The following is a 13,018-nucleotide window of genomic DNA, read 5'->3' on the forward strand; positions in this document are numbered from 1 at the left end:
TTAGTTCAATTTGACAAAAAACTATCATGGCCATTTTCAAAGGGGTCCCTTGACCTCTGACCTCCAGATATGTGAATGTAAATGGGTTCTATGGGTACCCACGAGTCTCCCCTTTACAGACATGCCCACTTTATGATAATCACATGCAGTTTTGGGCAAGTCATAGTCAAGTCAGCACACTGACACACTGACAGCTGTTGTAGCCTGTTGGGCTCGAGTTTGCCATGTTGATGATTTGAATATATTTGTTTATGCTAAATGCAGTACCTGTGAGGGTTTCTGGACAATATTTGTCATTGTTTTGTGTTGTTGACCGATTTCCAATAATACATTTATACATGTGTTCGCATAAAGCATCATTTTTTCCCACTCACATGTTGATAAGAGTATTAAATACTTGTCAAATCTCCCTTTAAGATACAATTGAACAGATAAAAAATGTGCGATTAATTTGCGATTAATCACGATTAAATATTTCATTCGATTGACAGCCCTAATATAGATTATATACACTTTTCCCCTCCAAGTGTGTACATAATAGTGTTTATGTTCTACCTTTGTTTGTTCAGCTTTGTTGTCCTTGTTTTTATCTGTATGTCTAGTCTTTCCGGTAAATTAATTCTTTGTATAAGTACATTGAGAGCAAATTAGAACCGGAGTCAAATGTCTTGTATGTGTTCTGATTTTGATGAGGACAAGCCTTGAAAGTTTGCTAACAGCAAACTATCCGTACTGCATACACACACACACACACACACACACACACACACACACACACACACACACACACACACACACACACAAAGCAGGCAAGTCATATCTGGTGTCAGTCAGCCCCTCCCTCTCAACGCTGTCTCAACGTGTCGTGCAATAATTAACCAGCTGCTGTCTGCAGTGTGCTACACAGACTCACCTACCACATGCACTGTACTCTGGACCTATGAACACACACACACACACACACACACACACAAACAGGATACGGGACATCAAACATGGAGTGAGCCAACTTCATTTGTTTGGAGATTGAAAGACCAGCCAGGTAAGAGTCAATGCATGTTTGATCAGTTTTATTTTATGCTTCAGTTTGTTAAAGTGAGCTTCACTGTGGAAGTAAAGGAACTAAACAGTGATACGTTTAGCTAATAACAGCATTAATCTATACAGAATGTACCAATAGCCTAATACGTAATTGAAACCTGTATGATAGTTTAGTGTTTGTTGTATTATGTGAATATGAAACAGCTTACTCTTCTTTAATTCTCAACCTCATGAAACAAGCACAATGCATGTCACAGTTCAAAACTTAAAAGTAAGCATTCATAACTTTTTCATAATTTCGATAAAGTATTACAACTATGGGTCCGCTGTACTTTAATTTGTTAAAAGACACTTTTCTATTTCGTAATGATATATGTAAAGCATTTGTCGTCAATCAGTGTAACACAGAAAAAACAAATAAAAACAGAACCCAACAGAGGAAGCGAGTTTCAACAGGGGGCACTATACTAACATGACATCATATTTAGGTCAAATCTGTGCATGTGAGTGAGAAAGAGCAAATGTCACATACTAGAATAGAGTACAAAGGGAGAAAGGAGTGGAGTCAAGGGAGAAGGAGAGGCCGAGAGAGGGGGAGTGGCATACAGGAAGGGAGAAACTGGGTGTGTCGTCATACCTTTGCTTTTTTCCCGCTGGCTACGTTTTTGCCGGCTCACAGTTTTACAAAAGAAAAGCTCGGTGTACATACAGTGCATCCTGTATTGCTCTAATCTGGTGATAAATATCTAAAGACAGCAAAGTCTCTCCATTGTTAGTCCATCCAATAAAATGTGTTGTCTAGTAAGCCTCATGGGGTCACGATGTAGACTTTTGGTCTTGCACTCCTTTAAATTAAAGCTGTATATTTGACTTTTTAAAGGGACTGTATGTAAGTTTTTTTTTTTGGTGCCAATGTGTGAACAGGTTGTAACCTAACCTAAAAAAAATTGACTTTCTGCAACTTTTTTGTTTTCCTCTATCAGCCTGTAGACTGCTTTTAATGTGAAGGACTTGGCTACAGGGTTAACAGTGTGCAACCATAGCTAACATTCGGTTAGAAATGGAGTCCGCTAACGCCAACAAACGACCAGCCTCCACCACAACTCAGACTCCAACACAAACTCCACGGAAGCACAAAAAAAAAAAAAACGATGTTATATCTAGTGAAACCTGTCTTGCAAAACAGGAATATGACCGATGTCGCAACAAGCAATTTCTGATTCTTACATCTAGTCCCTTTAAGGAAAAGAAAACTAGCCCATTTGAAGAACAATGAATCACCGAACACAGATACATAATACATTAAAACAGGATTGTTGTGGAACTCAAATGTTAACTCGGTATTAGTTTATGCACATCAGATAATTTGTTTTCACTTCAGCAGCAGCTGGTATTGTTGCAAGAAAACCTCAAACTCATAGCAATACCTCACGAGAAGTGAAGTGGAAAATGATAGATCACTGAATAGGAGGAAGTGGCCATGACACATGACTGTATAAGGTGTTGCACTGGTGACCTATTTATTTTTAAGTGGCTTAGAAAATCCCTGATAATCTTGTTTTGTGAGATTATTTGGCTTCCGGGCTCAGAACAGCAGTCTTTGAGCTAAAAGACTGCTGCTGCTGATTGAACAGTGTCTGTGTTGGATTATTGACTTTGCAGTGTTGACCACTTCTCAGTAGTTCTCCTTTATTGTTGGCTTTGCTTCGACCTTTTTACATTCATGTCATTCACAAACCACACACACATACGTGCACTCACAAACACACACGGTTTGGATGTATTTGCTCCAGGGGACCTTAAAACCTGCATGTTGAGGCTTGAAAGACACACAGTGAAGTGTTCACATCAGTTCAAGTTAGACACAATAGAGAACGCTTTGGACATGGTGTACCAAAAACAGCCTATTTCTGCAATGCTTTCCTGCCTGTATTTATTCTGCAGTGAGGAGGCTTAGTCATTTCTTGCATTTTCGTTTTGTTTTTAAGTGATTTTTTTTACTAAACCTAACTAAGTAGTTTTGTTACGTTTTTGTTTTGTTTTGTTTCCATTTACAACGTTAACCATGTGTTTAAAACTGTTTAAAACTGCAACCATAATCCGGGAAAAAATATGTTTCCCTCAAAACCTATTTTGGTTATGCAGTTTAGTTGTATGGTAACGTAATTTTGTGGGAAACCAGGTTGAGTTCTCACATTGTGAGTCTGTGTGTGTGTGTCATCGCGGCAAATGTGGTCCTGTAGACACCTACTGTAGCAGGAACTACCACAGAGGTGGTTTTGAGTTCTCTGCCAGGTGTTTATGTTTTTGTCTGTCTTTCTGTTTGTCTGTCTGTGGACAGATTTTGTCACCACGATAGCATCACAACCGTGCAAGAAGCAGTCACGAAACACAGGTGTGTAGTTGAGATCAAAATGAAGGCAGAGTTCGAAGATGGGGGTGAGCTAGGGCGCCGGAAGTATATCGCATAATTGGCTGTGTAATAGGAAGGGTCTCTGGTTGGTTTTGCTAAAGTATAGCTTGTTTTGTCTTTTTCTTGTATGCACTTCTGTATTTTATATAGTATTGACAATTTTTAATTCTTAAAATCTAACGTGTTAATGTTAGAAAGAAAGTGTTCTCACTTGGGTTGTCCATTAGAATAGAAGTATGAATTCACCAATTCAAAACACATTTGATATATGAAATACCATTTTGCATTAAATAAATTACGATGATATTGTTTTTAAGATATCAGATATATAACGTGTAATGTAAGACATCACGTGTCATACCAGACAGTTCACATGTAATATCACATGTGACAAAGCATATGTGATAAATTCACATATGGGCACATGTTGTTTTTGGACAATTCTAGATTATATTTTTGACATGTGAAAACATAAATTTCACATGTGCGTTTGAAAAGAGATCAGTACTGTAGATCCGTATTAGTGTTAGATTGATAATATGGGATTTTTCTTACATTCTTTCAACATTGCATGGAAAGCTGTGTACTGTGCCTTTTACATGTTGTTGTTATTGCTGGTGCGGTGAAGTGGTTCCTCCCTCTGTACGAGAGTGAACTGTCAGTCAGAGCGGGGAGTGCTGGGCCTTCTGGGATGACAACTGCTGAATACCTGAGGTATTTGCCAACAGGCTGAGACAGAGAAAGAGAGTTGGAATGAGTGGCAGAAAAGGACAAATAGGACAGACTGCTGCTTTCGCTCTGCTGTGTCATTCAAAGTAATTCAGAAGAGCAGAAGAAAGAGGAAAAGAAAAGAGATTTAAAAAATAGAAGCCACGTGGATACTCCAACAATCTCTGCTCACAGGCCTCTCCTACCAAAGAACAAACAAATGGTTGGCTCTACACTGTCATCACTGGTTACTGGGTGGAGTACTGTTATTAAATCTCTTGGAGACAGCACAAAAAAAAGAAAGTGAAAGACTAAAGGCACGGCTACAGAGAGAGAGAGAGAAAGAGGGAGATAAATATAACACAAAAACTTCAGAGAGCGAGTGAGGAAAGAGATATTTAAAGCCCAGAGAGAAGAAAGACGGGGACAAAGAAACACATGCAAGAAGGGAGCTCTGATTTGTCATGTTACAGACGGTAAGACTCTAATTATATTGTTCAGTTTTGGAGGGAGTGACACCGTGTTGTTAATTTTCTGTGCGATTCCTCGCTCCATGTTGACACAGTGCCGGTCAGGTGGGTGTCTTTATTTAGTTCCATTCAACAAGTCGGCAGCCTCTTGTGTTTTGTCTCCTGCTTCGAGCTCCAGATTTACCAAAGCCTTTGCTATGAATGATGTGTTTATTTGTTTTTGTCTCTGCAGTAACCAGAGATGAATAAAGCAGCTCTTCGCCCAGTGATCCAGGCAGGGGATGGGAGGACACTGTCCAGGTGGGTTTACCTCGTATTCAGCTGAGACACCCTTACAAAAAAGAAGTATTCTTAAGTAAAGGTCAAGTATATTCCTAAGTATACTGTATGTAATAAGTATACTAATATCAATATACTAGTAGCATACTTGTAAGTGTCCTACTGCAATACTTCTTGGGACTAAATTGGCCCACTTTTTACTTTATAAAAGTATATTTTTAAGTATAAATGTAAGAGTAGTAAACTTTGAGTACACATCTAGTTTACATCCCAAGTTGTATTTTGTACTGCAACTATAATATGAACTCTACTACAAGTGAACTTATAGGTATACTGTTAGTTTACTGATTATATACTTGAAGCCCACTTTTTAGTGTATGAAAGTACACGTAAACTACTAGTTTAATCATTTTTACTGCAATTATACTTGTAAGTTTTCTTTAAGTGAACTGATAGTAATAAGCCAAATATACTTATACTTTTTAGTATACTTTTCAGTATAAACCAAGAATACTTTGACTTTTCTGTATACTTGCCAAGTACACTTTCTGTATACTTGTCGGTATAAGCTAAGGATACTTAAGTATAGTTTGTATAGTTTGTATTTTGTACTGCAACTATAATATGAACTATACTACAAGTGAACTTATAGGTATACTGTTAGTTTACTAGTTATATACTTTTTATGTCGATATAAGCCAAGTATACTTAAGTATAATTTTGTTACGGTCATCTCTAATAAGTACATAAAAAAATATTCTGAAAGAATATACTCTTATTTTTAGTTTAAAAGAAGTATACTAATAGCAAACATGAATAAACTTTTTTGGAAGGGCAGACAACCATTCACCCTCACATTCACACCTATGGGCAATTTAGAGTCAGATACAGTGGATGTCAGTGTTATTTACAGGTTCAATGGATGTTGTGTTCATTTCAGAACACAGTTCCTCTCACTGCTGAACAACTACAACTGCTTCCTGAAGGACCAAACTCAACTGCACCTCAGTTACTTTCGGGTATGTTATAAGTTTATTTCAAACATTTTTGTTGTGCTGTACATTAATTGACATATTTCCTCCCAGTCAGCCTTGTTATTACCTTTAAACATTGGTCAGAACTTTGCAGCAAGTCGCAGTATCACAAGAGGCTGACCATGAGAAAATTGTACACATATGTAGCATCTTTAGGACTCTTATTTATTAGCTATTACTTTTGAGCTGCTTTGAATTTGGGTTCATAAAGTGGAGTGTTAATATGACTGTAATTACACACCATGCAGGTGTCTGTGGGTCTGTCTCTGTAACAGGGTGCCGATGGAGAGGTGGTGGTGGAGGGCTTCCTGAATATCTCCTGGGGAGTACGGAGACCCATCAGGCTGAAAATACAGGACGATATACAGACGATCACCTTTGCTCCTCTGATCTCACCCAGCCCCATCAGCCCCATCGGAGACAAGAGGTTGCTTTCAGCTTTTGTGTGATATTATTAATATGTCAACAACACAGAGCAATATGACATGAGATGTTCATTGGTTCATTAGTCCTTTGGTTCATTGATCATGCTGACATTTGAAAAACCCTTAATCCAGTTAATGCAGCTCTCTACATGAGCAAAGGTTCCCTCTAATTCCTGCAACAAGTCATAATTTGTAATGCATTTGTCCTTCATGCAAGACACAATAAAGTGAGATTTTAAACACATCAACATTAAAGCATGTACAACTTAATCGATGGTTCTACATGCAGGTACTAGTTAGGATCAGTTTGAAGTGTCTGACACAATGTCCTCCCTTCTCTGTGTCTCTCTGCAGGAGTATGTCCCGATGGGGAGAATGTGTTGACCTTCACCAGATAGATGAGATGGCAGAGACACCACAAAACACAGTAGTCACCAAACCGTTACCAGGTTGATTTTACTTCCTCCCATATCCCATAATGTTATTCTCAACAATGTTATCTTAAAAGCAGTGGTGGAAGAAGTATTTTTACTTCAGTAAAAGTAGCAATAGTATAACAGTATAAAAACACTATGTTACAAGTAAAAGTCCTACATTCAAATCTTTACTTGAGCAAAAGTTAAAAAAAAGTATTAGCATCAAACTGTACTTAAAGTACTAAACGTAAAAGTACTCATTATGCAGAATGGCCCATTTCAGAATAATGTATATTATATCATTGTATTATGAAGAGTGATGCCATATGTGTAATGAATATGTCTGATTTAAACTCATTACTGGCTGTTTTACAGTAACCTATAATAATTCATCAACATTTTTAGTTGCTTATATTTTGTATAAATAGTCTGAATCTGCAAAGAAACTAGGAACTTAAGTTATCAAATACATGTATTCCACTACTGATTTATGGTATTTATAACATGGCTATATGGAAATAAATAGTTTTTTGAAGTAAAAATTACAGTAAAGAGTCAACATGTAAATAGTAGTGAGTATATCTTTATAAATTGTATCATAAATGTTGAATTTTAGTGTATTTTCATCAAATTTATAGTAACAGTTTCAGTCAAAGAGTAGTAGAAGACATCCAGTTGCACAATTGTCTATGGGATCTTGGTTTTCATGGTGATATTGCCTTTGCAATTTATATTTTATACTAGACATGGATGAAAATCTTATTTTTTTCCTTTATTGCATCTCCATTTTCTCTGGAATGGTAATATAGTATAGTTTACTTACAATTGATTCATATTCCTTACCTTCTTACCTTTCAAAGGAGACCAGATATATGCATATATGCCTTATGGTTGAGGAGCTATTCCTGATTCATTTTGCTTATTTTAGGCGTTTTTTGTTTTTTTTCAAGGGATAGGCTAGGGCTTAACAGGTTAAAAGTTCTCATTTTGCGCTACATTGCAGCATATTGACTAGATTCTTTCAAGGACATAAATTCTAACCTTGTTTTATTTTATTTTTTTACAAAAAAAACATAATTTATTTATCTGTTTAGTTGCACAAAAACAAAAGCTAGAAGCATTGAATATGAGACACGTTTTCAATGTTTTTTGTGTATACTCTAAAGGCCCGCCTGTTTATGAGTCAACCACTCTGCGTCCCGTGAGGCAGAGGAACTCCGAGATGGAGGCAGAGTCCAACCTGTTTCGTTGCATGAGTGACGCGTCGTTGGTCAAGAGGAGGAAGGGAAGGCCGAAGTCGGCTGCAGAAAGAGAGAAAGAAAGACAACATCGCTTTTCTATCAATGGACACTTCTATAACTACAAGGTAGGTTTCTGCCCAACATGACTTTTATCTGTTCTCATCTAGTCATCATTCTCTCTTTTCTCTTCCTGTCAAGCTCTACCCTCCCCTCCATTTCCATGTAACACATACTGTATATGTCTCACTTTTTTCCTCACTCCCATGTACAGTAGCTCACCAATCTCTCATTTTCTTCTAGACCGCTATCTTCACCCCATCCCTCGGCACTCCAACCAAAGTTCGTATCTCCAGCAGGATGACCACAAACCAGGTCGTCGAACAGTTACTAAACAAGTTCAAGGTGAGCTTTCGTACACATTCTTCAAACAGCATGAGAAGTCACAGTGATGCTATTGTTTTAATATCTAGTGTAAACAGACTGAACTGGACTAAGTAAGATAGAGCCTTGTATGTAATGTGTGATAATGAGAAATCAATTATGTCCTTGCTCTTCAAAAAGTAACCCTACGCAACATCTTTTTAAGAAAAAACAGATCACTATTATATTATTATGATAAATCGTCAAAATAGACCAGAACTATAGGTTGTGATTTATTAAATACAAATAATAGATCTTTAGAACCAGAACAAGGATTTACGATCTATGTTTTCTATATTTTCATCCTACAGATAGAGAACGATCCCCAGGAGTATGCTCTGTACTGTGTTCACCAGAGTGGAGGTATGGTTTGTCACACAGTAAATTAAATACTTGGAGACAGATGGAATAATGCTTCACCTGTGTGTATGTATGTGTGTGTGTTGTCCAGAAAAGAAGAAGCTCAGTAACAAAGACCAGCCCCTATGGGAGCGTATACTACAGGGACCCTCTGATGACATCATGAAGATCTTTTTGATCGACATGGACGAAGAAGAAGTCAGCAATGTTGTGAGTGTTCTAGCCCCGCCTCCCGATGACCTAACGTATAGACCATTTCACAGTCGTAAACGTAAACATTCCAAATGTGTCCAAGTTTATTTCCTGTTGCAGTGAATGTGACTGACAGGAAGTAAACATGGACCCAAGCTGTTGCCAAGCAATGCAATTCCAATAAAACGGTCTATGGAGAACGGATCAAAACAATACAAGCATATTTATCCCCAGTACTGGAAACATATTAGCCGAGGGCATTTTCATATTAGGTACGATTGATCTGTACCGTCCCTGAGTACGATCAGGACATTTTTATTGTGCCGTTGATCTTACAGACATGCGACAATTTAATTGAGTTATATATGTATTCCCATGTATAATTGAAGAAAGTCATACATGACAAAATCTTCTTGACAGATAGTGATTGTTTCTTATTTGCCAAGACTCCTTTCCACAACCTACAGATTCAATTTACTTTATTCTGTTGTACACTTCTGCTCTTCTCTCCTCTCCTCTCCTCTCATTTCCTCTCCTCTCCTCCTCTCCTCTCTCCTCTCCTCTTCTCCTCTCAGGTCGCCCAGTATCTGAACTTGGAGCTTCCCATCCTGGAGCAGGTTCTACTGAAACTCAGAGAGGAGGAGAACAGAGAGATACAGAGAGTCATCCACAAGTCAGTATATGATCTCATGCACTCAAATACTTCCTTAAAGGATGCCATTAGCTTTCATCAGAATTCACTGTAAGAGAATTGACATCTACTGAGTCATAAGGAATATTACAGTGCGTTATATTAAAGTTACTGAAGTTTGGTTATAGATCCCTGTAGTAACACTTCTATGACAGGTGATGGCGCCATTATTTTATATTAAATTACCTTTTATTGATTTTCAGCTCAGTCATGGTGTCTGTACTTGTGTATGTTTTGTGTGTGTGCATCAGGTACCACAACCAGCATAGACTCCTATCCCATATGCTGAACTGTAAGGTGTCACCTCACATTGAGACCAGTGTGTGACGATCTGAATCACTGACACAAGACCGGTCATTCATCACAGCACCACTTTGAGGACGAAAGAGAAGCTGTGGGGAACTCTGTAAGAACAACATCTTTAACTTTAAGGTTAAAGATGCAAACGTTTGGAAGCGAAACGCAAAGGTGAACATTTTGGAAAATACCACCTACCTGACAAATTTCAGGTCTTACAAACTAGGTCAGTTATATAATTTGTATTCATGTTTTTTTTTCTCTTCATTTTTTTAATCTGTAAAATAAGTACAACATAAGATTGTAAGATGCTGCTGTAAATAACTGTAAATCTGTGTTGTGTGTTAATAAATATAAATTGTGGGACCAGCATGACGTCTTATGTTTTGTGCTTTCTGTTTGTGGAGTACAGTTATAAGTGAATTAATCTTTACACAGCAACTAATGTAGGAATTGATTAATACAATTTGAATGTACCAAGAAATGGAATCAGTTTCCTTTTTGTTCCAAAATAAACAAATTAGGGCTAACCTCAACCAAAGAAGTCCTCAGTTGAATAATTAGTTGATTTAATCAACAGATCTGTGAAACTGAGTTTCTCCACAAAGAATCACACAAAAACACCACTTTAAATCTTGTGTTTACCAGAGATGTGCTCATAAGTTAGAAATAAGTTTCTTATAAATATGTCATTCAGCATGAAAAAAGCATACAAAATGATTAAGACCAAACGACTGATAAGTCGACTAATCGACTAAGAGGTGGCAGCCCTAAAATAAACATATAAAATAGGTCAATAAATAGGTAAATAAATACATAAATAAATAAATGGGTAAATAAATAAAGAGATAAATAGGTAAATAAATACATAAATAAATAAATAAATAGGTAAATAAATAAATTGGTAAATAAATAGATAAATAAATAAATGGGTAAATAAATAAAGAGATAATTAGGTAAATAAATAAAATGTAACCGTTCAAATTTTGAATAGAAAGTCCAAATATACTGTAGCTTCCTTTGAAAGTGTAACCTGCTCATCATGGACCACCGTGAACATTTGTGACATTTGGAGATGTGCTTGATTTTGATTTGAGGACCAAACCTCTCCGTCCCTCAGACATTATTCTCACTTCCCCCAAACTCAAACTCACCATTCCGCATCTGTCCACCAGCTGTCCTCAGTGTCTTCCCAACTTTCCACACACCTGCTCCTCATTCCCTAATAGTCCCTTATATAACAGCCATCCAGCACCAACTCCCTGCCAGATCATCTGTTGTGCCCTCAGAGCACTCACGTATCTCTTCCTGTTTACTTCCCTGTCTGTTTATATTTTCTCCCTGTTTTTGGTTTTTGACTGCTTGCCTGGTCCCTTGCGGACTTGTTTGCTGGCTGACTTCCACTAATGCTCTCCAAGGGGACCAGTAAAGCTCATTTTACCTCACCTGCTTTGTCCCTGAAAACGCTGTTGAGTCCAAACATTTACTACCAGAGCCATTACTAACTCACTCTGTCCAGCCAAACTTTCAAATACCACATATGTCAAGCTGAGTGTTTGGGAAAATGCTTCTAAATTGATTCACAAGACATCTAAATTATTTCCATTTGATAAATGGAGCAGGCATAAAAAAAAACAAGAGTTGTGTGTAAGACAGGAAACTGCTTACAAGTGGAAAACACTGTCCTCTTAATAGCTAAATAATGGGTTTGGTGTAGAGTGAGCGCTGGTGCCTGGGCTGTTTAGTGGCAAAGACTGTCTAAACGTTCGCCAGCCCACCAGACAGCCTCACATTACCCAGCACTGAGTCTAATTTTCCTCTGACATGATGAATGAGCCGATGAGAATAAATGGCAACTGGTTGTTTTATTAAAGGATAGAGTTTCCATGTGATGCCCGCCAAGCAGCCCAAACTGTAGTACGCTTTTTAGAAATGGAAAGAGTGTGGCATGGCAAGGCAAGGCATGGCATGGCATGGCATGGCGTGGCTTTACTCTGTGGCTGTTTTGGTTGTAGAGGAGATGAACAGATGTTGGTTGGAGGGTGATCCCCATCTCAGAAGAAAGTTTATTCTCTATCCTAGTACATTCATCTGCACTTTTCACTGAAATACATGCAATTTCTCTCTGCATATTTAACATAACATTTCAGAAAACTAATTGTCTTAATGTAAGTAATCATATGGGGAAGTTTCATGGTGATTTCTATTAGTTAAAATATTTAACCTATTCCCCTGTAGTGTCTTGTAAAATTATGAAATATTGCAAAACATATCTTTAAATCTGTTTTTCTCAGACTCTGAGACAGAAATATCCACTTCAGTAGTACTTGTATATACCAACCCTTCCAGTTTCATTCCTATCTATATTCTGAAGGTTTTTACAGAGGGGTTTGTTCATATATCATTCATAATCTGATTTATAGAACATTTTATTTCTAAATACATGTGATACAAAATAATATAATATGTCAACAAGATCAAAAGATAATTTTGAACCTGGCTTTATCCAATGTTCACATTTATGTTCTGGAAATGTATGCAAATTAGCACATATTTAGTAAGATATTGCATCATTTGCATATTTAAACATACATTTTCAGAAAACCTGTAATACAAAAAACTAATTATATTAATGTAAGTAATCAACTGGGGAAGTTTCATGGTGATATCTATTAGTTATATATTTTTTGATTTAATTTATTTTTATCCTACTCACCTGGTGTGTTTCCCCAAAATGCATTTTGTTCAATCAATGTTATAAAATTGATTAAAAGAGAAAATTTGGAAAACATTTATACAACTTCCAACTGTTCCCGTCAAACTGGAGAAGCGAAACTGTGAATTTTCAATTCAAAGACATTTGAAACCTTCGGGTGTAGTCGAGTGCATTATGTACTGTTTATATGTTTACTTTGTGTGTCCACAGTGGATAAGGTCTTTTGTAACTGTCAACACGTCAAACAAAGGACCTCAGTAAAGAGGCGCTTCTTGTCTATAAAGATCTAATGCATTATGAGTTATTTCTGATTAA

The 13,018-nt window shown here is 37.1% G+C and overlaps 1 protein-coding gene across 5 annotated transcripts; it reads left to right on the plus strand.

Moving 5' to 3' along the window:
- Positions 1-897: 897 nt before the first annotated feature.
- rassf6 (Ras association domain family member 6) lies at positions 898-10,359 on the plus strand. Of its 5 annotated transcripts, XM_074617537.1 has the most exons (12): positions 916-1,042; positions 3,383-3,436; positions 4,865-4,932; positions 5,852-5,930; positions 6,221-6,372; positions 6,725-6,819; positions 7,953-8,152; positions 8,328-8,429; positions 8,759-8,810; positions 8,899-9,017; positions 9,575-9,672; positions 9,942-10,359. In XM_074617537.1, exons 3-12 carry the CDS (start codon positions 4,874-4,876, stop codon positions 10,015-10,017), a joined length of 1,032 nt encoding a protein of 343 aa, XP_074473638.1. In that variant the 5' UTR covers positions 916-1,042; positions 3,383-3,436; positions 4,865-4,873; the 3' UTR covers positions 10,018-10,359. The 5 variants fall into 5 exon arrangements, with proteins under 5 accessions (XP_074473635.1, XP_074473638.1, XP_074473636.1 ...); XM_074617534.1 differs by lacking the exon at positions 3,383-3,436 and having other exon boundaries at positions 898-1,042; XM_074617535.1 differs by lacking the exons at positions 916-1,042; positions 3,383-3,436 and adding an exon at positions 4,085-4,168.
- Positions 10,360-13,018: the final 2,659 nt, after the last annotated feature.

The sequence above is a fragment of the Sebastes fasciatus genome, chromosome 19, assembly GCF_043250625.1.
Source record: "Sebastes fasciatus isolate fSebFas1 chromosome 19, fSebFas1.pri, whole genome shotgun sequence".
Classification (NCBI taxonomy): domain Eukaryota; kingdom Metazoa; phylum Chordata; class Actinopteri; order Perciformes; family Sebastidae; genus Sebastes; species Sebastes fasciatus.

Excerpts from the sequence above, each read along its gene's own strand:
- rassf6 (XM_074617534.1), top strand. The coding sequence starts at position 4,874 with ATGAATAAAGCAGCTCTTCGCCCAGTGATCCAGGCAGGGGATGGGAGG. Across the intron at positions 5,931-6,220 it reads TGCACCTCAGTTACTTTCGG|GGTGCCGATGGAGAGGTGGT; the intron begins GTATGTTATAAG and ends TCTCTGTAACAG. Across the intron at positions 8,811-8,898 it reads CTGTGTTCACCAGAGTGGAG|AAAAGAAGAAGCTCAGTAAC; the intron begins GTATGGTTTGTC and ends TGTGTTGTCCAG.